Raw genomic sequence first — 26,151 nt, 5'->3', positions numbered from 1 at the left:
TCTCTCATCAACAGTCATAACCTTCCATGCCATCAAACAATCTGTTGGGGCTGCTAGCGTCCCGGTTGGATTTTGTGATATGACGATAAGGGGGCGCGAAATTTACACTATCATAAAGGGGGGCGTGTCTAAAAAAGGGTTGAGAACCCCTGTTATAGCTGATATCGTAAACCGCGAAGTATTGATGACTTAATAGTGGTCCATGTCCTCTTGATCGCATTCTTGAGATATCCCGGTCGTTGATGGTGATAACTTCAAGACTATAAGAGATTTCTAACTTAGATAGGGTTACGCTGCATTACGCAACAGATGCGCGAATGTTTTCCTGCGCCTGTCAATCCTGCGATCGTTCGCCTCTACTTGTGCCCGCGGGCAACAATATCGAAACAAGATTCGCAGTACGTCTACATTGACATTCAACTCTGAAGCCGTTACGTGCGACTGTTCAAGAATAGATTGTTCACTCGTCTTACGCGTGATAATGAAAGGCAAGGAGTAAAGTAGTTGAAGTGACCAGGTTGACCACTGCGAAGGGAGGAGGCAAATTTGACTTATGTAGGCTACGTTCAGCGAAGATGTTGAATTTGAATGAGCACTGAACACTAGATAGAAAAAAGGCGTAGATTTTTGTGGAATATTTTTTGTCATCCCCTCAGATAAAATTGTAGTTACTTGTATGGATTCTCTTTCGACTGTGTGTAGTGACATCCGTTAACATCACTTCTGGTGCTCCCAGTTATAGCCAGGTCACATGCCTGAAAATATATGTTTCTCGATTAATGTCTTGCATTTTGCGACGGTCATTCTTTCGGATACTCCTATTCATGTTAGGATGTCAGAGGCTAGAGATTCAGTCCTTAATAACTGATGAAAGGTCGTTAGGGCTATTGAGGTTTGTTAAGGGATTATCAGTACGGGTGCACGCTTGCCTTCACCGAAACGTGCCCTCGAAAGTATATTCTTTGTTGGTGAATGTGCATTACACTGGGTGGTACCACGTTCGACCGCGAACGGTGTGGGGTTTCATGACAATATATTTTTCTTCACAGCTGATATTGTAATTTAGACAATCTGAAATAGACCGTGAATTATCGGTCAAGCGTGGTAGAATGCAATTTCGATATCTTGCAAAAACTTGTTGAAAAATACGTTACTATTCGATTGAAAGACAGCTACAACAAATTCGGACATATAGGTAAGTGTTGAAAAGTTGAATTATCACTTTTGATAGTGTGACATCGTTTCATTCCCCATTTTGATATTGGTGTGAAGCACACGGGTCAATTATGAACGCAGAGCAAATTACTTTTCTAATCTGAGTAATGCACATGTTTTCAAAATAAATGTTTTAACGAAGCTAAGCTCCGTCGAAGTGTCACGTACTTAGCATTGACACAAGTATCCGGAAGATTTTAGAATTCTAGATCCGACGAGATGAGAAATATAAGCAATAAGCAATACATTGCCAGAGGTGGTCAAAGTAGACGATGTCGTCACTCACGTAGAAGTAGAAGTAATCCGTATATGTCTACTTAGTCAAAAGTAGAAGTAGCGATTTGATGTTAAAACTACTTCAAATCGAAGTAGAACATGAGGATTTAGATAACTCAAGAGGTTTTAAACAGACTGGATACTTTTTAAATAGCAGGATGTAGCTTCACAACTAAATTATTAAATTATCGCAAAATGATTATATTCAGTTACCGCGATGCGGCGCTATTTTACTCATTGTTACCACTATTTCACCCGTAAATGTGATGGAAACATATCCCAAAAAAACTATTTTCTACCTTACAAAATCCAAAGTTACAAATTTAATTGGTTTTGCCAAAAACAAACTGTTCAGTAAAAGTGGAAGCAGTCAAGGAACCGTACCACTTGAGTATGCAGTGCAAAGTCTAAACTAACTGCAATACTCCGAAAATGTAGATGTACTTGGCTACTAAACAACTCCGTACAGGGGTCATGACCCTGTTACCAGTGGGGCTGGACAAAAAGGTGTAGGATCTGAGTGAGTAGGTCTATTCTCCTTCGAGTATAGCAGTGGTTCTCAAACTTTTTTAGACACGCCCCCTTGATGATCGCGAAAAATCTCGCGCCCCCTTTTCGTCATATAAAAAAGTATTAAGAAAAGCGATCAGAATGTTTGCAATCCCAGCGCATAGTTTCATGGAACGGAAGGTTATTACTGATGAGACACTAATTCAACCGAGTACTTTTTGGGCTGTCATCAAATGAGTTTCCTGAGAGTGGCATTCTACAAAACGTGTGTCCTACTTGAGTATATTGGCAGTGGCTACTTCGACATTAATGTAAGCCACTTCGATTTAAATCCTTGTTTCTTAGATTCGTAATACATATATGTATTGCATATGTGTAATACATATATACATCTCCTCAACGGTGCAAAGGCCGGTGTCAGTCAAAATGTAGCATCGATGTAGGGATGGTACGACGCAATAAATAACACTATTGCCGTTTTGAAACTTGGAAGTTTCAGCATAAATCAAACTCATTCTGAGTTCAAGAACTTTTTTCTCTCAGTTGACTTCGCGCCCCCCTTCAGATGCTTTCAAGCCCCCCTCCCCCCAACCAGTTTGAGAACCACTGAAGCACAATATTAATCCAGTAGCGCTGATTGTCACACCATAATGGTTTGGAAGATTCCGAAAGTTAAAATACTGTTTTAACTTTTACGCGTACAGAATGGAGCTGATGACAGTTACAGCGCATAAACGTACATCTGGTATTTTCCCTATACCGCTACCTACTTCATAACGCTCTGTGACAATGCTGCGAGTTAGTCACAGATTTACAAAAAATGTCGTTTACGCGAATGTGAAACTTTGTAACCCCTGATTTGGATGCTGTGACCAGGCCAATCGAGGTTTCAAGACTTTTCTGGGGGCAAAAATATATCGAAACAATAATTCATATCGGTAAAATAGCCCACATGGAGAAGGGGCGTATAATTTTACTTCTCGACTGGAATCAATACCATGAATACTCGGTTCAGATTTTGAGTTATACCCGGATAGGTGTTCCCAGTCATAGTTATGTCTGGCGGAAAATTTAGCATGATTACAATGGCAGGGCGTATGCTAACCTGAACAATTGAACAAATGAACACGCAATCCATCACCAGCCACTATGCCTATATGCATACAGCATATTCTAACACAAGGAAATTATACGCGATGCCCATTCGTGACAATTTTTCCGCCGCTGGTGTAGATTGATAACGTATTCCACGTTTTCAGTATGGTATCAAGATGTCTTTATTTTGCGCTCTTCACCATCACAGTTGCACTGCAAGGATCAACAGGTTAGTGTCATAATGACCCGTGCATATTGCATTCATGTGAAACAGTAAACTGGCGGAGTTACACCTGGGCACTGGTCCGCATTAGCTATACAACACGATCGCCGATTCTGGTTTGATTCCGTGCGGGATCGGGAAAATACATAATCGATAATCCAGTATTTCGGGCCATGCAAAGCAATGAGAAATCTCGGAAATTAGCGATTCACTTTTACATTATGGGATTATCCTATTAGAATATATCAGCGCAGTGAGGTCTCGCTCTACTATAGTCTCATGTTTTTTTAATATGATCAAAACTGCGACGGTGTTATAGATTTTTATATTCATCGCGTTCGACTACATTGGTGATTTTACACCAGGCCGATGTTCTTCCTTATGATTCCATATTTACCGACTCATAGCAGTATAGCATGCCGCACTTCTAGACTTTTATAAGACACCGCTTACGCTTTCGCGGATCACACGGCGAGGAGGAGCCTAGATAGACCTCCAAGACATAGATATAGGAATTGTGGAGTCGACCTCGGTCGTACTCTAACTCGCAATTCATTGGTGATGCAGCTGTATTACTTACCACTATATGCGCTATCTCGTCACCAAAACTACGATGTGATAGCGCACTTAAGACGAAATTTACGATATCTTGGAACTATGACAAAATGCGCGGAATTCCAATAATGCATACGAGGCTTAATTTGGATAGTTTATTAAATTAAAACTATTCTATTGCAATAACCATCAAGTTTTCCATTTCCAAAAATATATACAAAGTCAATACATTTTTAATGAGGAGCATGTGATTTGTGCAATATCAGTACCGAGTATACCTTCTCGTTTATAAGTCGCAAGATTGGAGCACGTAATTTATAACGCATTGTCGCATAAAGGTGATGACAATGAAGGTGTAGCAAATCGCTTGACTGTGGCAACATTCCACTCTTTAAAAGACTTTAATTTGTAGCTGTCTAAACCACATTCATACTACGATGTTTCTAATTAGCCTCCATGGCAATGGTGTCATTAAAATACTGTATATCTGTAGCTACAACGTTGCGATCGGTAATATGTTGTGGAGATGAAAGTGATTGGCGTCGTAAGTTACATGGGTGGTTGCAACGACGAGTTTTGAACTAGAACTTATGGGTAAAGTGCGGTACAGGGAATTCTTAACTAAATGTTGTCTGGAGCTTGCTTATCCCGAGTTTGATACGTAAAAATAAATTGTGTAAATCAGGGCGTTTGCGTACTTGCGTCGGGCGTATAACATAATCAAATATTCTAACGTCTTACGGTTACATTTATGCTTCATTTTGTAATCATGAATCCCATAACCACAGTTACCTTGGCCTAAAGTATTTATATTAGCCTTGAGCATAATAACTAGGCATATAAAGCTATATATACATATATGTTTAATTGTCCAATGTCCATAGGCGCTATGTGGCTGGCGCCGAATGTTCCTGTTCTGTCCCGCAATCTGAACCCCACAAGACAAATGCCATCCCGCAACAAAAAATTATTTGCCAAATACCAATTTGAAATCGTCTGCGTCTTTTCGTTTAGTTACATAACGAGCTTTAATCGGCTATTTTCTCAAAGTATAAAGCGGAATTTGGAAATATCTTTGTCGCCTGTAGCCTACTCGAGAGCACACAATCCACACTCACATAGTCGATCGAACTTCAGTACTATAGAACTTATTCAATGCTTGGCTCCAGAGCCGCCGTAACTTTCAAACCCAAACCCTACAATTGGGGTCCAAGCTCAAAGAGGGACACAATTGTTTCGTAAATCAAGATTAAATATCATATATAGTATTATAAGAGAAATTTATTCAACGTAAAAATTTTGTTCGCGCCTCGCCCGATTCAATGTCGATCTATTTCCTGATTTTATGTGTAGTCATATCTCACTCGACTTCGTTCGCAATTATAAGACATACTTATATTTCTAGCATGGCTTGAGGTTTCTGGGACGCGTGACTCCTGACTATATATACTAGGATCAGGCATTCCGGCGCCCGTCATTACCGCGCCACGACACATCAAATCATATGAGGTTTAAACCAGCATGCGCATATGCGAAGTGTGCTGCCAAAAAGATTGGCGCCGACTATGACTTGAAAAATGGCATTTGAGCCGAAACCTGTCCATGGTCCATGGTCCATAGCCGCCTCCCTGTCCTTGCAATCTGAGCCTCAAAGTACATAGATGACCCTCATATGGAATGATGCGACCGTGAAGAAACGACAATTTGGAATCGCGTGCGTCGCACTAATTTCGTTTTGCTCAGTTTCGTCTGACCAATATTAGCGACAATCCTGACGGTAGGTCAATAAATAATAAAATACCACAAAGGAATGAATGAATGAATGAATGATGTATAATTATTACGTGTCCTAAATTATCGTAGACAACCCTCGCTCAGCTCTGCCGGTACATCAGATAACGTGAGCTGAGAGAGGAGCAAAACAGAATAGCAATATATGAAAACAGCGACATTATTCCATCGAAAATTAAAGAAATTGCGCGAATAGTGTGACTTCACATCAAACCGACACAGACACACCGCATCATATAAGCAGTCGTGTTTATGAGTGGTTGCGGCATGGCCCGCTGTAAAAGAGGGGCTGGGGGTGAACCCCAGAAATCACGTAGATCACCATATTGGGGCCCAAGGCCAACGTTTGGGGTGCTGACGAAGTGCTGTTTCGGTCCTCCCTGGCTCTTAAGTTAAATCGGCAGTTTCAATATTGTCTAACAGGCGAAGGTCCTTGTGCCGGAGTCTCCTGCAATAACAAAGGCGTGTGCGTCGAAAACTCGGTGTACAGCAGGGGCTATTGGTGTGAATGCGATGACGGATGGGCCGGACAAGACTGTAAACACCGTGAGTAGATCTTTTTCCTTTGTCAGTAGACAAATTACCGCATAAACTGTGGGCTATTCTTGTCAGCGGAGCCCACTGTAAAATGTGGCCATGAAGACATCGAGGTTGTTATCGACAAAGGTTTGGTGCGAGAATTGGAAATAGACGACGATGCGAAATACGTCTACTTTGGCCGATCATCGGCATCGCGCGACTGTCGTGCGAGGGAGGAAGAAAATCTCTACCGACTAGTCATCAATGCCCCGTTTTCAAATTGCGGTACCCAAGTCATAGTAAGTATTCCGTTTGAAATGCGCTCGACGTGGGTCAGAGTGAAGGAAACAAATGCTATTCTCGTATGGTTGTTGGTTTGTTTGCTTGTTTAATTGCTTGCATCTGTGAACAATGGCAGGTACTTGACCGCGCATTGAAAGCTGTTTATAGCCCGGCGAGGTCTATTGGTCGTTTCTTGCGTGGGCCGGAAAGCGTAGTATTGATTGGAAATGTGACTCAAACCTGTTTCTGTTCTAACTTTAATCGTAAATATCATGAGTTGCGTCTTGTAAGTGAAAACCTAGCCAGTGATTCTCAACCTTTTGAACCTCGAGGCACCCTCTACAACGGAAAATGGTTCTGAGCACCCCAGCACTTGGAGATTTGGGGAGCTGATGACTAAAACAAAAGTATGTTCATCAAAATAAGTCATATCACTGTTCAGTCCCAGATTATATGATGGCGATGACTAAAAAACTCATCATTTTCGGTCAAGCCTCAATGCTGGTGAGAACCATTAGGGCGATTATTTTAACCTAAAAAATCAAAAATTTGACATTTTTTTACCTTAAAAATCTTAATTTTGACCAAATTTGACCTAACCTATGCAAATCAGGTGTTTTCCCTGATCATGTTAGAATTGTACTACATTCTGGTTGGAAATGACTGTCCTTACGCAGTAGTTTGGTCTGAGAAAATACATTTTTGCCTCAGAAACTGTCAAATTTTTTCATGAAAAAACTTCATTTCAACGACACCTGGCCCTATTAAGAATTCGAGTAGTTACATTACGCATTATGGTAGAGAGAATTAAAACTAATTGTAGTGCAACGAAATATATTTTCCTACATTCTCGAGTAGAATGAGTTTGTAAAAAATTTTGACATTTTTTTACCTAATGCTACAATTTTGACCTAGTTTTGACTTTTTTTGACATGTCAAAAAAATCGCCCTAGTCATCAGCTTCCCAAATATTGCTCCAAATCTGTATGATCTTTAATTTTGTAATATGTCGACGGTAACCCTCATCACCACCTTTTCGCGCGGTGCCCCTGAGCAGTCATATGCGATGGCAGTATCCAACATCCATCATATAAAACAAAATCAGACATTAATAGTACGTGAGCAGTTTTTACGAATCTACAACAATTGACCGATGATATACTGCGACAGTGCTTTTATTCTTTTGATGATGTAAGGACAAATATGGAGTTATATAGTGTGGGTGTGCTGTATTATGTTGTTACTTTTATTTCTTAGTTTCTATTAGTTGCCTTATACATAGATATTAAAGAGTACCCTCGACCTGTCGTTAAATTTGAAGCCTTAGTTGTAGCGATACTATATATGGTTTAACAGAACAGTCTCCGGTAATACGAATGACAAATGTAGATTAATATAGCTTTGTAATTTTCGCAGCTTTTGAGTTTCCAGCTATTTCCCCATTTCCTTCATTATGGAAACACATATTCTATACACACACACTTTTAGCTTGGAATTTAAGCGATCGCAACTTTCATGCTAGGATTCTAATTTTCGACCGCTTTGCAGTTTTCGCATCCGCTTTCATTTTCACAAATCCTGGACGTGTCTTGGAATGCACTAAAAGTCTGCAAACTCCTTGCAGTATCTATTTAGCTTGCAGTATCTATTAAGCTTACGATCGACGAAGGAACGATCGCGATGTCCTCTGCATACACTGATTGACCCAATTAATTCTCAGCTACTTCACCTTAATGCTGAATTCGATATCTTATAGAGGGATACAGAAATACATAGGATTATGTCTTATAATAAGCATGGTCGATCTCAAAATCACTACCGAGCGAAAAACGACGGCTGACAACTGGGGCTACACCGTCGATAACATGTGATTTACGGTGCTCGACCCATGATGTAGGCGGGTCATATATATGGAGTCGAATGATTGCTAATTGCTACTGGTACTTCACCCTCGTCATTTAATTACAGCAACGAAATCGTGGAGATGATTACACCTTCAGCAACACTGTAGTTTGGAACCGAGATGTGCACAACGAACAGACTCTGATAGATCGGGAATTAGTTCTTCTCGACTTCAAGTGCATTTATGAAGACACTTATACCGTTACGGGACCGCCGATGCTGCCTGCACTTGAGTAAGCTAGGAATTGTATTGTCCAGTTATATGATCCACAAATCGACAACGAGTCATGGTGCCAATAAAGATACATTGACAGATATTAGGTAATTCCTTGGTAGAGACAATTTGCCATTTGTCTGTACATCGCCTGTAATGGAGCTCCGACTTTGCTCTGCTTTTCGACCATGTCAGCTTCTCAGGTTGCTCATCCACAAGTCACCAGTCGGCATCATGGCGGGTGGTGCTGAGCGATAACCATGATGTTTCTAGATACTACATATATCTCCCATAGACGTTTTCCAGTTATTCGAATTCAAACCCGTTACGTATAGTGTTCGACTATATGAGCCTTATGCGTACAATTTCACTCCTGTATATGAAAATAGGGACATGATCTGGTAGCGATTTTCGGTCGATCAACGAACTTTCAACCTCTCTCTTCTTTGCAGCGTACTCCAATTCGCTTCAGAGCAGGGACAATTTGAAGTGAGAATGAGACTCTATGACGACAGCAGTTACTCAATATCAAGCGAATACAGCAGTTCCCCGTCCATAATGATTGGTACCAATGTTTACGTTCAGGCATGTGCTTATTTCTAGTTCAGTATATACGACATGGCAGGTTGTAATCCCCTATAAATTTCGCCAGGCATTGGTGATGAATATTGTATAGAAAACCACCCAGTTAAACAGGTTGGTTCATCTTACTGATCCTACGTTCATGAAAGCAAATGTTGCTGTAACTGTGGCGACAGTTGAGCCTTCGAAGTTGGTCGTCACCAATATTTTAGTAAATATAGTCTATGTTGAGGAACATGACTTCATCCTGTATATAAATCAGAGTAATCACAGATATATGGAGATTGATATTTAAGGAAACAATTTTACTTTGAAGTGAACTTTCAACCCTCTTTAGGTTATCCTGGAGTACATGGACGACCCGCATCTTACTGTAACTATGGACCGCTGTTTCGCGTCACAGTCACGCGACCCTGCTGATCCAATAGCAACAAAGCACATGCTCATAACTGAGCGGTAAGTATTAAATAGATTTGAAAAATGACTGATCTATTCTTCTGTACATTGACAATTGGGGGTTGGTTAGATGATACCACGTGTTGTCACCAAAGTCATGGAACGGCTATTATAATCAGTATGCTGAGAAACCGAGATCATGCCCATCTCGGAAAGCATGAGTTGTAAGTGATTTGATCTACTAGTCGGGCCATGCAGACGATGAACCATGCTCAGCAATAGTCGGTGGGAACCGCTTGAATAATATGAGACAAATAACACTGAGCCATAGTTGGGCATCAAGCCTATTTGGCTGCATGGTATATAGACAAACATGATGAACCCAATAAGGCAACATCATAATACCATATCGCTCTGGCTCTCTGCGTTTGGGTCGCAACGTTCTCTCCGTCTGACCTATAGCCAGTTTGGAAATCTTAGTGCTGGATTCCTGGCCTTTGAATTTGACATAACTTTAGTAGCCTATATATAGAAAACTACCACGGTGCTCATTCCGGAAGTATAGCAATTATATTCTGGGCTTGTAACCGGAATCCCCCTAAAAAGCCATGTTCGTTTCCTCGACTGATAATCATTATGATAACATGCTCTGTCTCTAGATGTACTGATCCCGGCGACTCGACGGTGAAAATACAATATAACGGAGAACAGCGTGAAGGGAGATTCAGGTTCCAAATGTTCAAATGGCGCTGGAGCGCGGAAGATGTGTATTTGCACTGCGAAGTTGACATTTGCAACAAGACTTTGGAAAGATGCACCGGATACGGGGTAGGCTTCAGAGAAGACATGTGCTTACAACACATTTAAATTGTTTGCTGTATGTATTTTGTCCCTGAAAGGATGAGTGCAACGGCCGGGGAAGTTTCCGAAAAAAGAGAGCGATCGACTTACAGAGGGAGGGAGATTACATTCCGGATTTGGTGGTACATGCTGACCGATTTGTCAGCAATGGCCCTATTCACGTGGAAGTAAAAGATTCGCTACTCGACTTCAACGCAAACAAAGATGAAGAAACATGTAAGAATAGAAACCTATTTTAATTATTCTATATTTTGAAATATATGTGTGGTGCGGATAGCACGGATAGCAGCGTCAATTCTGTTGCATAACAATTGAGAAGTGAGTAGTCGACTGGAAGGTATGGATGGATACATCCTTATTGCTGAGATATAATGGCGATTGGCCGAATGCAGCGGTTCCTAAACTTTCAAACCTCGACCCAAATCTGAGTTTTATTGGCATCTCACGACACAAGTCTGGCGCATCGAAATATTGCATTTTTAATGTTAGTATGCTACTTTTTTTACGGTTGTATTATATAAGAAATAGAAAATATGCCGGCAAACATTGGTACGCAGCGCAGTTCTAAGAAACATGTGTGACGCACGCGATTTGAAATTGAGGAACAATGAGATTATTCGGTTCCGACTATTTCGACGATCGAACATATCGGAAATATGCTACGTCCGCTTCTAATTTATATTACATTGGTAAAAACTACTTACTTTGTATAATTTGGATTTTGTGGAGTATGAAATAGTCTTAGGATACTTTTCCATCACTTATAGTAGTAGTTGTTGTTGTTGTTTGTATTATTCATAGTGTTTTTCGACTACTGTGGTCATTTACACCAGGCCAATTTTTCATCATAGCTGCGGCGCACTTCAGCTTTTATAAGACACCACTTACACGGATGAGATGGCAAGGAAGAGCCTAGATAAACCTCCAACACTTAAGTAGGAATTCTAGAGTCGACCTCGGTCGGACTCGAACCCGCAACCCATTGGTGTTGCAGCTGTGGATTATGCCACTTCGCTATCTCGCCACTTACTTATATCGGTGAAATCGTCATAACTACTTGGATAGATCTGTATTTTGCGGTAGTTACACCATGTAACATCGAAAGTAGATGCCACCGATTGACAGCTAAAAGTTAGCTACCCCTCGATCAAATCTAGCTTTCGAAACCACTTGCTCTTTGAGTGGTTTCCCGACATTCTTACTTCGACTGGAAGTACTTTTGACTTGTCCTAGAAATGGAAAATTCTACGCGTAATTAAGTAGAAGCTTACAGTTTTACATCTACACTTTTAACGAATAGGGTGTGTATTCATGCCCAAAGGAGTAACGAGATAGCGCAGAGATATGATCCACGGCTGCAACACCAATAATGGGTTGCGGGCGCGAGTCCGACCGAGGTCGACTCCAGAATTCCTACCTATGTGTTGAATGTTTATAGGCTCCTGCCGCATACGTGGTCGACTGGTCGTGCAACAAGTCGGCAGGTACGGAATATACATGAAGAATATCGGCCTATAGCGTAAATGACCCCTGTAGTCGACCAACAACATGAATACCACAAACACACAGAAGGTGGTACACGAAAACAGAACCGAACTCAGTTTTATATCGCAGTTATAAATCCTTCGTGCCTATACGTGCATACCGACCTAGGTCTCTAATAGGGATGGTGTGAACCCCTGAAATGTTCAGGTTCGTGTGAACGCGAACGTGAATCTCATGACGTCACGTTAAGTCATATTGCTAATTCTGACCCTACATTTGGGTGAAGTGGTATAATAATGTACACGATACATAGCGACGACTCGGGCAACATGATGCCACAATGCTGAAGTACGCCGCCAAATGTATCAACTGAGGCAATCAAATGATATAATAATACCATAGAATCGACGAGAACTTGCAACGGAATATATGCTAACGCCTTAACGGTCTAGGTCAGACCGGACAACGTATTCGGCGTCTGAGTATTGCTACGTTGATATTAAGCAGAGTGTAAAACGGTTTTCTGTACTTTATATCGATATTACCCCACTAACAAGTTAAACAGCAGTAGACAACACCCCAATCGCACGGATTTGGTATTTATGATACAATAAACATATGAAATCAAGATTGACCCCGTACGCCTGATAGATATTTTACATCAGACAACGATATCAATTTCATTGATTGGTTGAATGTGCATCATTTGCTGACTACCTATACATGTAGTGGTGTTCGTGGTGTTGATTTTTTATGCTGCCAACGCCATACATTGAGAGGTGCGAAGTTGAAATCCAAAGAATTTCAACCAAAGATGTTATAATGACGTGAAAAATGGCAATCTATAAGAAAAGGGTCACGGTGCAGAACCTACGAAAGTTCGTTTGTGAACGTGAACCTCTATCAATTCCTGAGGTTTACACACAGAACGCGAACGTGAACCTCAAGTTCACACCAGCCCTGGTCTCTACGTGCAAGCGTAATTGGGATTGAGTGTTTGAGTTATACCGTGGTGTAAGTCGGAGGTAGGTTCTGGGTATCGTGTACCAGGGATGTATATTCACCAGAGGTGGTCAGTAACGAAGTAGATGTGGCGTGACAAATATGTTTTAACGAAAGTATATAATTTAGATACATGGTTGCGTGGTTCCGTTCACACCGCCTTGTCGCATATATTAAATATTTCATCGCAGTAACTATGGACCCCAATAACGTTTGAAACTACCGTTTCACAATCTAGCAATTAACTATTATACCTAGCAACTCATGACGTGTCCTAATCTGGAAATGATATTGTCTAAAACAGGGTGTTCGCGTAAACAACGGATTAGTATCGCATTTCCATATCAATACTATCATTTACATTCCATGATGTGGACGACTGCTTATTCTGTTAAAAATTGACACCTCCTGGGATGCATCAATATGAATCGAGCTCTCTACACTTTCCGCATAGCTCCATTTGCAGCTTTTGACAGTCCATGCGAGCGAATTACCATCATTTCACAACTACTTACTTACTTGAGTAGATTTAAAGTCAGTCAATTCTATACTTCTACTTCAAGTAGTTTTAGGTTGCTTAAGAAAGAAGTACTTGCACTCGTACTTGAGTAGATTTTTCCGTCGCTACATCTACTTCTACTTGAGTAGCTTTCTTGACTACTTTGACCACCTCTGACATTCACACCCATTTATAACGGGTGGCACACGGATGTGACTACACATTCTTTTCTTCGCTAAGAGCGTACTGCTATACTTGACTAACTATGCTGACTACTTTTATCGCCTCTGATATTGTATATCGATAGAAGTGTTCCAAATAAGAATGATAAAATGTGTTATTCCCCCAATTCACGGAATTTTGAACTGCTCTTGCGTTTCAGATGACACCACGATGGTATTTTTGGGCATTCTTCTGGCCATGATACTGGCTGCACTTGGCGTCATCATAGCATGCATTTACAAAAAGCGGCAGCAAGTCAATTATTCGAAAGTACCACAGAAACATCTCAGCTCTTTGCGATTCACAAGAGAGGCGTTTTGAATTTATTACCTTATGTATTTATTTATTTTGATGCTTTGCGTCGTGTTATTCAATGTAATATAAGAAGCGTGCAAAGCATTACGAAATACTTCGCGAACACTTCGCACACTGGCAACGCACACTGCTTATGAAACGCCACACAAGCTACAAGGACGGTATAATTTCAAAGGTTCGAAGCATATGCATATCATTTTGTTGCAATATTATATAGAGCCATCTTCCAGTGACCGCATATCGTGGAAACGCAGACGCACAATACGTAACATCTAGTGGTATTGCTGCACTGCTGCAAGACATGGCTTGAAGCATGACAATTTGTTATGATAACAAATGTGCTGTGGCTTTATTATAGAAATCAGTATGGTATGACTATTAAAAAGTAATAAAACCAGCATTATCTTGTTGTCTCTTGCATCATAAGAACCAAGTGCGTACGCTGCATTGCCAGGTTAGACCAATCTAGGGATAGCCTACTTGAGAATGTAGTGATGCAAAAAGGAGAATAAGTAGCTAGATATAAGGGCAAAAGTGCTCTTCTGAAGTTGACTTCATGAATCAGTAACTAAGTGATGAGGGGATCTTGATTTTTGATAATACGTATCCGTCCGACAACTTGAGTATCTCAGGAACAATCATTCCGACTCTGAAGAATCTGATCCGTCGGAGTCGATACGTTTAAAGACTCGGGAGTAGAAGTAGGAGTCGCTATATTGAAAATGTGTGGAGTCTGAGTTGGAATCGGTATCATCAAAATGTCTGGAGTCGGAGTTGCAGTCGGTGGTAAAATTTACCGAATCCCCAGCCCTGGACTGAAGGCATCCCAACACTGATTGGGAGTGGTGTAGCGTTCCTGATACGGCTCCCTATGCAATAACAGGAACGTTTTTGTATTCCCTGTGTACGGGAGTTCGTCTCTTCACGACAAGTTCATACGATTATGCATATATATACATATATTATATACATAGGCCGCGATATAAACCCAAAAAGATATCTATAAATCTATGCATCAATATGTAGGTTATATACGGAAGCAGACGACCTACTGATTCCTGGCTCTGTCAATGTTCTAACGCAGGCCTATAGGATCACACCCTGTGCCAGAGTGCACGATTCTCTTGAAAAATGTCATGTTTATTGCTTCAAAGTTTTACGTTTCACGAAATAGCCGTGTGCTCTGTCACAAAATGATGATTTTCTGTGCGCGGAAGCGCGCAGCTTAGAGGGAACATTACTACTGACCTATACCAAATTACCAATACGACGTATACAAATACAGCAGCCAACCTAGATCCCAATCAAGACTCACTCGCTCACATATATGGCCGCCTTCAGTCACACCCTTGGTCAGAGAGATTCATCGTGGCCTCTCTAACCACACCACGGGCAATGTAAATTGTGAGTGAAAATATCAAACGTTCTCGAAGCCCAGACTTCCACAGTAGCAACAGCTTCTTACAGACTCATTGGGAGTTTTACCGTCCCCTTATCGCAGCACCGCTTGTGTCCTTAGGGTCTTTTTTTATGTAACAACGGCGATAGTTGTGCCTCGCTTCCCCACAGTTTCGAGACACAGATATTTTCATTAGGCTCCCCATGAGTCTTACCGCTTAAATATGAATGAGGTGATGTATAATTGTATATGTATATATAACAGGCCATAAGGAGTCCGTAAGAAACTATTCATAATGATATTTGATGTATCCGTCCTGAACCAACTACAAAATCAGATTGCTGGTATCACCCATTAGCAGGCCTGTTTATTTTTGGATTTCTACAAAAATAACAAAAATAGCTTAGTTTTGGATGTTTTCAAGTTTTATTTCTGGAGAATCTCCAAAAATAAGAAATGAAGGTGTTTTTAAGCCCTATCACTACTGGAAAACTCCTACGAAAGTATGTTATTATCATGTATTCAAGTCCTCTAACACATCGACATCATCAGTGATCTTGATCTAACTTTCCAATACATTCGTCACAAATCAGTGAGAGACGCCCGACCGAGACCCTTTACCCACTTGATTTTCGAGATATCGGCCTCGACCGATCGAGCCTAGGGGTCAAAAAACGGATGGATGGCTAACTCTCCAAATTCCTCAATCTTCCAAGCCTTTACTCCTGACAAGCGCTGGTCAGTTATACGCTTGAAACCTCTGATCCTCCACGAAGTTGCGTGCCCCATTGAACTTGACTGCCCAACACCCTCTGACCAGAAAACCTTCCTTGTGGCGGACATCGTTGCCCCAGTCCTTACCTGGACACGGAGCTCGAAGGCGTTCGACCAGGCGCTGGAGATCATGCTCCATCAGAACGCCAAGACCCTGAAGCTCCGTGACGGTGGTGCTCAGCTCTGTGACCATGCGATCGAGAACGATCAGTTGGATCCACCACTGCAGCGAAGGTGCACACGCCGGACTTTTCTCGTCCATAACATCAAGAATTTTGGTACGGTGTCCCTGTCCAGTCAACCGAGAGGCCACCTTCTTCATTGACAACCAACGGGCGTCAACAAACTTGAGGCACGCACTTTCCATCTCCTGAATCAAGTTGTGTTGCCGTCTGAGTTAGCCAATCAGTCCCTTCATCGTGTGGACGAAGTGATTGTGACAGAGGTGGCGGTATTTGATTTCACAGTATCACGGTGTCGCACTGTGAAACTTACAGGAGTACAAAGACGGAGAGGTGGGAAGGAAAGGTCAGCAGAAACGTAGAGTGGAATGAGTGGAAGATGTTTTAGCGTTTTGCTGACCCCCTCCCTCACACACATGATGTTTTTTATGAGTTTCCTGGCTGTTTACATCGCTCTGACTTGTTTATTTCACTGAAAAACTTGAAAAAACATCATCCGAAAAAATATTATTTTTGGATGTTTTCAAATCTTATTTTTGGAGAATCTCCAAAATTAAAACCCAATCTCCAAAAATAAACAGGCCTGCCCATTACAGATAAATTCATATTTTCGTAATATATACGATTCTTCTTCTATTCGCAGAATTTTTAATTACTTCTTTGATGCTTCGTCGCTGAGTGTAAAGCGCGTATAGCATGGGTGCCGTACTCCACTAATGCAGTTGACTGCATGATCAGTGTATTTTGATTGCGATTCTGTGTGGCTGACTATCTATCAGTGTAAGCAGACTCGTGTGATCATGATGTTCAACGGAGCTATGAGCGAGCCAGACTGACGCATCGGCTGTCAGATATGATGACTCTATTTGTAACTTTTAATAAGTATGCGTATATAGTGGGAGATCGCAACAAAGTGTGGCCATTTCGTAGGCCGGATAAAGCTGACTTCATCACAGCAGCGAGATGTAGCGGAAGAACAGTTTGCACCGCAGGTGGCATTTAACCATCATAATTATTGAACGAAACTTTGAAATAAAATTTCAAATTTCAAACCTTGTCAAATCGATTGGATCTCGACACCTCCGCCGAAGGTCATGTGGCGAATTTGCGTATTCACGAGGGAGTTTGAGATATTTATTAAATCGCTGCGCTATGACATTCATGCCTGCAAATAATTCACTCGCAGACGGAATAGGTGATTGGGTCCATTATACATAAGCAATACGTGAGTACATCCAATCATTGGTGTTGTTAAAAGTTGCACCGATTTTGACTCCGCTATTTAGGTTATGGACGATAATGGAAAGGGGAAATCCCTTTATAACCGCATAATTCCATTACAATAAGGTGGCTATACTTGAACAGTGACCTCAAATATCAATCGATTTTGGGAAAGAAGGTATATTTAAAAATGTTCTTGTCGGATATATAGCACGTAATGAGCATGCGAATGTGAACCATTATGGTTGACGAAAGGCAGACTATATATTTAATAACGATGGGATCAATCTAAAATTCCAAATCATAAGATATATGATTCGATCGAAACCTGATTCCGACAGGCACTTGTGGAATTAGGATGAATCCAGGATTTTTTCCCGAACATCAAAACCAGTGGTTCTCAGCCGGGGGTCCGCGAAGCATTTTCAGGGGGTCCGCGGAGCCTCCATATTGCAAAATGGTTGATAACCTAAGTTGTAGGGATGGTGTGAACGTGAGGTTCACGTTCGCGTTCTGTGTGTGAACCTCGGAAATTTGGAGGCTCACGTTCACAAACGAAACTTAGTAGGTTCTGCACTGTGAACCTTTTTCATATATTACAATTTTCACTTCATTATAACATCTTTGGTCGAAATTTAATTCGTTTCAACTGCAGGCCACTATATGCATCGCACTGGCAGTATACAAAAATCAACACTAAACGAGCATGCACCTTGACAATCTCAAATATTTTACTTGCTTTGTTGAAATTGAAATTTGACATTGATATAGTTGTCTGATGTACAAAATCTAGCAGGCGTAGAGGTCGATCTTGATTTCATATGTTGATTGTATCATAAAAACCAAATCCGTGCGATTGGGGTGTTGGCTACTGCTGTATAACTTGTTAATAAGGTATTATCGGTAGCAAGTATAGAAACCCGTTTTACACTCTGCTCAATATCAACGTATAGCAATACCCAGACGCCGAATACATTGTCCGGTCTGGCCTAGACAGTTAACCCGTGAACTTATATTCTCTTTCAAGTTCTCGTCGAAATTGTTGGCAAAGCGACGAAAGATTTTGATTTTATGGGATTAATGCATCCTTTGATTGCCCCAGTTGATAAATTTGGCGACGTTTAAAACGCCAATATGTACTTCAGCATTGTGGCATTATGTGGCCCAAGTCGTCGGTTGGTATCGTGTACATTAATATAGGCTATCACTTCACTGAAATGTAGGACTGGAATTAGCAATATGACGTCACGTGACGTCATGAGGTTGACGTTCGCGCTCACACAGAACCTGAACTTTTCAGAGGTTCACACCATCCTTACTAAATTGTAATAATTTTTAAATTAGAGAAATCACGAGGCAATTTCGCTTCCTAACTTCTAAAACTTCAGTACTCCAATAAACAGAATGGCCGTCTGAGATGAGATATTCTTCTGTGCAAAGTTATTTTAAATTTCTACTTGCCAATTGCCTCCAGATGCAAACATATTGCTGTTTGGGGATGTTTTGTTGGGAATTGGACAACATTTGTTTGCACACGTCCATATCCCTCTGTGATATACACAGCGCCGTAACAGCACTTCGTCAGCCCCCCCCCCCCAAAAAAAAAAACTTTGGTCTTGGGCCCCCCATAGGGTTATAGGTCGAACTTCTGGGGGGCATCGCCCCCCATACCCCCCTCCGGCGATACACTGTTTACCGCTATTGATCATTATCATTGGGAGTTTGTTTAGTGAACTAGCTTTTGTTGCCTAGGCGCGCGAAGCGCGGAAAATTTCTAGAATTCATGATTGAATCGGTCAGTATGATCTGGAATTGCATATCGTTATCAATTTTTATCTTCTCTCTGCTCACATGATCAGATTCGCCGGTAGAGCTGAGTGAGGTGTGTTTGAAAAGGTAGTACCACGCAATAATAATTGAACATCTTCGGGCGTATACTCGTTGGCAGGAACGAAAGAGTACCTCGTCAGGCCCCCAAAAACGTGGGTCTTGGGCTCCCATAGGGTGTAAAACGACCCCCCATCACGTTGTTCGCGTTTGTCACGAAATCATCTGTACTGTATTGTGAGGCAGCGCGACGCGCGAAAATTGTCGATAATTTATGATACAATCGGTCAATCAGATCGGTGGTTGCATAAATATTATGCTATTAATTTATTGTCCTCTCTACTCACGTAATTAGATTTACCGGTAGAGCTGAGTGAAATGTCTTGAAAACGGGAGGGCCCGTGGATAATAATTAAACATCTTCGGGCGGGCGGACCCGTTGATATGACTTCGTTACATGATGTTATTTCGTGGCTTCCAGTCTGCTATATCAAAAAATATAGAATCGCCCAAACGTAGGCTTCTAAACTAAGAGACGCACACGATTTCAAATTGGTATTTCTTCACTGGCATAAAATTTTTCCCAGTGGGATGGTATTTGTCTTGTGAGGTTCAGATTGCAAAGACAGGAACATTCGGCGCCAGTCATTTTGGCGCCTATGGACAATTAAACCTATATGTATTTAGTATATATAACGAAGTCTTCGGTCAGCATACGGGCATAGACCTTTACGGCCAAGGTTTTCTCGCTGCTGATCGTTCTAGCACACTTCTCGGAGTCGCATGTTATATGGCCTGAAACTTGATTGTCTGTCTGGGTGGGTCGTGGCGCGGTAATGGCCCAATACCTAATAATAAAGATAAACGGCCACTTGAATTTGCGCCCTGCGCGAAAAAAAATTTGAAAAAATTGCATAAATTTTCAGAAAATACTCTTTGATTTATGCTAATTCACGAAATAATTTTGGGCCCCATTCGAGCTCGCCCCCCCCCCAATTGGGGGGTTTGGGGTGCGGCAGTTACGGTGCTGGATACACATAACCGCCATTCCGGAAAACTTCAAGATGAGCTGCTAGATAGAAATGACTACGCTTGACGTTATATGTTCATAAAAATCTGTTGCTCAATCTCAGTGCCGTATATGTCGCGATCATACCCAAAGGTGTCGTCAGAAGCGTTACGCGTTATTATTACATTCGCCACCACCTATCTTTGTGAAAATGAATTTTCGAAACCCGTTCATATCAGATCGACGGCGCTGATATTCCAGACACGGCCGCTTATTTCAAGAAATAATGTAATGTAGATTAGTATACCCAGACTCGTATGTTTAGGTCGGCTCGTGGCCTAAATTAATTGAGCATAGCGCCACTTTGACGTACTGCCAAAGAGAAGACTTTGAAACAACAAAATTGAAAACATATAGTTCAAACAATTTAAGAAATTCGTAATTTGAAGAACATCCTTGTCACTAACTGTGTCTCTGTGAACGAAAGGATAGCCTATGTGCTGCATTATTTATATATTATTTTGTATTCTCCAATTTATGCTTTTTCTACGATGCTTATTGTCTTGTACGAAAGTGGGCATGTGTCTATACATTTATATCGTCAATATCACTGACATGGTGATTATCATGCATGTCGAAATGCCATTAATTCAAGTTTTCTTAAGAACGTGTTATTATTATGTCATTGACTGAGCTCAACGAGGCTAAAAAATACTCAATTATGCATTGATCACCACAGAATATAATTTTCTTTTAAATTATCATATCAGTGGCTTTTAAAAATATACGTTTCGCATTATCATTGTCCACCAATCGCTGTTAATGCCATTTATTGTTTTACAATTCGAAATTTATCAATAATTAAGAAAATAATGCATGAGCCGAGCTCGGTGTTTGGAAATTCGGTATTATTTCATGCCCAAGTCCTATATGGGAGTGAAGCATAGATGGTTTGAAGTAAGGTTAGTCGCCGCAGAGAAAAATCAACAGACCATTGTTTCGTGTGATCGTTGCAAGTTTCTAACATGCAATAAGTAGGTTTTCTTCTGTCTTCCTTTGGCTGTAAAGGTGCTGAGGACTACAAATCGACGAGCTATAGCCTATTATGACGCTCGGTGTTTGGAAATTCGGTATTATTTCATGCCTTAGTCCTATATGGGAGTGAAGCATAGATCGTTTGAAGTAAGGTTAGTCGCCGCAGAGAAAAATCAACAGACCATTGTTTCGTGTGATCGTTGCAAGTTTCTAACATGCGATAAGTAGGGTTTTTTCTGTCTTCCATTGGCTGTAAAGGTGCTGAGGACGACAAATCGACGTGTCGACTACAAATCGGCTCTCGAAGCAGTCATAGCACGATAAGGGCTTGGTCGGTGCGGAAACCTGAACATCGATTGATTTTCACGTATGTGCAAGCCGTGACGTGAACTTTGTGGGGAGAGTTATCCAATCGCGTCACCGACACGGGCCGAAAAACGCAACATAACGAGAGATTGCTTTTGATATAGTGTCTAATATGGCATATTACAAACGTCGTCTTTTTTTCAGCGTTAACGCATAGAAATCTACGAAATATGCAATATTCATATACATTCTGGCTGTAGTCTATACCCATTGCATTGTCAGCACCTTCATGTCGCTATAGCTGGTGTAAGGTGGAAGCAAGCGGCAAGCCAAGATCTATACTTTCCGTTACGAAGCAAGTTTTGGAGCTAACTACAAGAGATGGTATCACACGCTGATGGATTGTCACGATGTCCCAGAGTAGACGGTTCGTTCAATAAAATGGCGGGTAAATATACCATATCAGGCACCGGATTTCAGTTCATTTCAATATTTGTATACTCCAGTTATAGGATTATTGCTGACGCTCGTTCCGGCGCGTGAACACTTGGCAGCAAGCACTTTGCCCTCGGCAAGGGTATCGAGCGACGACGATGGAAGACATGAAATTGATCTGGAAGTTCGCAAAGAAGACTGTGACGACAAATGGCCCTTCTTTAAATGCAATAAGGAATCGCAAAAGTGTTTTTCCATGCAGGTGAATATTTATCTGGCATACGCTCAATATTTTTATACGAGGTTTAAAGAATTGCGCATCAAACACCTTCTTCCACCTCACTCGAATTCACCAAACTGTATGTAATACTTGTGTAACGTATCACACAGTGATGCAAGATACAATATAAGTCAGACTTCCATAGTTTTCCAGTGCTTTCTTGTCATCTACCATCACACAAGTCATTATAGCAACAAGAGCATAATAATCCAATCCGAACCCACGAAATATATTATGAAGCAGAGAGTGTTTTAAACAGAAATATACAGTAGGATGACCGTGTCCGGATATGTCCGGGATTTTTACGTTGAAATCAGATTCCGGCATGTCCGCTTAAATGTATCGGATTCTCAAGCAATATATCGTACAATTTGGACAACATGAGAAGTTGTGCAAACGTCACCAAGGAGATTAGAAATATAGGCTAATATTTCACATTATTTGGGGACATTTGCGCTGAAAAATCTACGGTAAACGTTGCGGTTTAGACAACTATATGTAAAAAACAGATCGACGTTTTCATGACAACGGCAGTAACTATACACAAAAGAGAATTTTCTATTCCTAATGAGCGTTAAAGCGACATCGGTCGGATGGCGAACGAAAGACATAACGTGTGTTAGGGTGAAGCAAGAACAGGAGGGTTTTATGATTTGTAACGATGTCCGTTTCTGAGCATCCGCGGTACTCCTGGTTCCAGCATTCCATGCAGTTGTGTCGTATTGTGTCTATTATTCATTTCATGAGTCTAGACCAGTGGTTCCCAAATTTTTGTGATGTTGGTGTCGCATTTCGAACTTCAGAGCATGTATGGAGCCGCATGAAAACACCAGCTATTATTGCCTCAACTTCACTAAAACCAGGTATAACAAGTCTTATAAGGCAGCATTAATTGAAATTTCCAATATTTACATTTCAGTTGCATACATTTGTTGCAGTTGCAATTTGGGCTGTTTATGATTATTGAAGGTTCTCCAGTCCTCGACATTTATTTTGATGTTTCACCAGTCCTCGAAGCCTCTAAAACGTTGCGAACCGCTGATCTAGAATAAAAATCGTTGGGATCGAGAAATCGCCAGCTATAAAGGTGGGCAATGGATATATCGGCTCAAGGAGAAATAAATGTAATCGTGATAGATTTCGCAATCGTTCACAATCGTAATCGTAATCGATTGCATTGATGAAGTAATCACCCCAGGTATGAAATCAACATTATGACCTCCACACCAGGGCTACTGCTAAAAATCTTGGATCTCTCTTACAATCGAATTTTTGGTAATAATCCATCGCAGGTTCCTGCGCGACATGTATACTACGCTCAAGTTTGGTGTTACCTTATTTAATGCATTATCCAATTATCGGTATCAACAGGTGACAAGTGACAGGGAATCAAATACAACACAAATAATGAAAATTTTATTATTAATAATTATGGGATTTGTGTAGACATAGAGTGAATTCGAATATACCGATAGAATGCCATGGGTGGTCGTTTTGATTACTGTGTGCCACTTCAGAAAGAATATCCAGAGTTTCTACCTTGCTACCTGCCTCAATCAATTGATAATTGATCTTTACGATGACAGCTATAGTCTATTATATACACTTGTAATAGGCTATTTGGCATGAGCACACGCTGAATGAGCTCATACAATACATTGATAGCTTTGCATGATAAATTATTCACACGCAACATGCAGTCCTCGGGGAGAGTTGATATGTGCGCGAGTAACTTCCGTGTGCTAAGAACCTCCTGAATTAACTATCATCATCCTGCGCATGTCTGAGCCTGTGTCATTTCGATTGCAAGGCATATCAGATGGTGACGCCTTTCCGTTAGAGATATCTAGAAATATAGCCCTACTAACAGCAATGTGAAATACATTATAAATCCGGCATTGCCGTCTCAGACTTCGGTCATGTCTGAATATACGTAATGCGTTATGTAGCCTACTTATTTTGAGAAATAATGAAACGTTACCAATGGGATACATATCATGCGACTTTCGACAATATTTTGTGTATTACATAAGCAATCAGCATAACCTTAGTCGAAGTCCCATGGCAGGGGTTCTGAAAGCATGGGTCAGGTCCCAGGTGGGTCGCGATGGTATAATTTTGGGTAGCGATGTCACCCGAGCGATCTTTTTATATTAAGGTAGCCTAATATTTGTTTGATTTCTGGCAACAAAAAAGTTCTTCCTGTGGAGAGTCTGTACATATCCATGGTCACTGTGTAGGATACTATAGCGAATAAGCTAGACACCTACAAAAGTCGTTACTACAATACAGTGTTGCGATCAAGTCACTACCTTCGAGTCAGGAGTCATCTCGAGTCATTGCACATTTTGACTCGAATCAAGTCAAGTCAATCGGTTTTCGAAGGTGACTCGAGTCAAGTCAAGTCACTCGTTTTTCGGAGGTGACTCGAGTCAAGTCGAGTCAAGTCAAGTCAAGTCACGAGTCAAGTCACAATTCAAGTCAAATTGAATTTTCGGAATATGAATAATGATTCAAAGTCATTACATTTTGCTAGATGTGTGAAAGACAGATTGATTGGTCATATATCTTGAATCAAATAACGAATAGTGCAAAAAGGCGTTGTATCACTCACACACACTTAGAGCTGCTACTAAAAGACGTGAGCCAAAGTAGAGGATCGAATACGAAGCGCCGAGAAGTTGAAACAAATTGATATGGCACAATACACTACGCATTTACACATCCGCGAGATTATGAACGCATAAACCATATTCGTTCGATTCAAATCATACAAGAGGGTTGGCTAAGGTGGGCTCTTCGCGATGTAAGCACTGAGCCGTCTAACAAACAGAGATACGTTGCTACTAGATTTATCTACAGCTACTACATAAACGTAAGCTGTGATCATTTCGTTTTCGGTCAATTTATGTGTGTTGTAACAATGGATGATAAGTGAAAGGTACAGTCAGTGAATGACTGGTTGCTCTCACAAGTCACACCGGCGTATCGCGAACAAGCCGAACATCAACAAGATGCAGAGATTTAAGCGGCACCGTTTACTAGATGACTTGAAATTGACTCATAAATTTTACTCCGAGTCACGAGTCAATCCACATTTATGAAGCGCCGAGTCAAGTCAAGTCAAGTCATTTTCGCAAAGTGACTCGAGTCAAGTCAAGTCATACGAAAAATTGACTCGAGTCATCCCAACACTGCACAATACGGCTTAATCATGAAAACGCGCTGACTTAGGTATTACGCGCTGACTTAGGTATTACGCAAATTGGTTTAAATTCATTATAAGATTTGTCCCACATTAGTCCTATGGAAAACACCGTCGGATATCGGTGAGATGCTTTCGTGTAGGGGTGTGCAACGAGCGGGTGCGGGACTATGAGGCGATCGTCGAACTGGTCGGAACCGAATAGTCTAGTCCTTGCAATATGAGTAGACAGTAGTGCAAACGGAATACAAAGACGACCCACAGAACAAAATAATGTATGCGCCAAACATGTTTCATAGAGATGCATTTCGTTCAACTGTTGTCTGGGCGTTCTTCATGCCATACATGTCCGTGTTCGTAAATTCTTACCGAAGTGTTGAGGTTTATCTAGGCTGCGCCTCGCCACATGATCCGCGTAACCGGTGTCTAAAAAGCCTAGAACTGGGCCGTGCTACAATCGGCAGCGACGGAATCAAAAAATAAGAAATATTGGCCTGGTGAAAATGACCATTGTAGTCGACAAACACCTTGAAT

The 26,151-nt window shown here is 41.1% G+C and overlaps 2 protein-coding genes across 2 annotated transcripts in view; both read left to right on the top strand.

Moving 5' to 3' along the window:
• Positions 1-825: 825 nt before the first annotated feature.
• On the top strand, positions 826-14,344 carry LOC145451785 (uromodulin-like). Its single transcript, XM_080330020.1, has 10 exons — positions 826-1,195; positions 3,261-3,325; positions 6,089-6,211; positions 6,278-6,483; positions 8,435-8,601; positions 9,035-9,167; positions 9,502-9,620; positions 10,220-10,388; positions 10,460-10,637; positions 13,790-14,344. Exons 2-10 carry the CDS (start codon positions 3,262-3,264, stop codon positions 13,948-13,950), a joined length of 1,320 nt encoding a protein of 439 aa, XP_080186146.1. The 5' UTR covers positions 826-1,195; position 3,261; the 3' UTR covers positions 13,951-14,344.
• A 7,332-nt stretch (positions 14,345-21,676) lies between these two features.
• Positions 21,677-26,151, top strand: part of LOC145451759 (uncharacterized) — a 29,473-nt gene continuing 24,998 nt past the window's right edge. The window contains exons 1-2 of the mRNA XM_080329996.1: positions 21,677-22,145; positions 22,204-22,394. Coding sequence (XP_080186122.1) covers positions 22,079-22,145; positions 22,204-22,394 — 258 coding nt within the window. The 5' untranslated portion in view covers positions 21,677-22,078. The remainder of the gene's footprint in view (positions 22,146-22,203; positions 22,395-26,151) is intronic.

The sequence above is a fragment of the Botryllus schlosseri genome, chromosome 12 (assembly GCF_051294905.1).
Source record: "Botryllus schlosseri isolate E-star chromosome 12, Bs_hap1, whole genome shotgun sequence".
Classification (NCBI taxonomy): Eukaryota; Metazoa; Chordata; class Ascidiacea; order Stolidobranchia; family Styelidae; genus Botryllus; species Botryllus schlosseri.
This window is presented reverse-complemented; position numbering and strand designations above follow the sequence as displayed.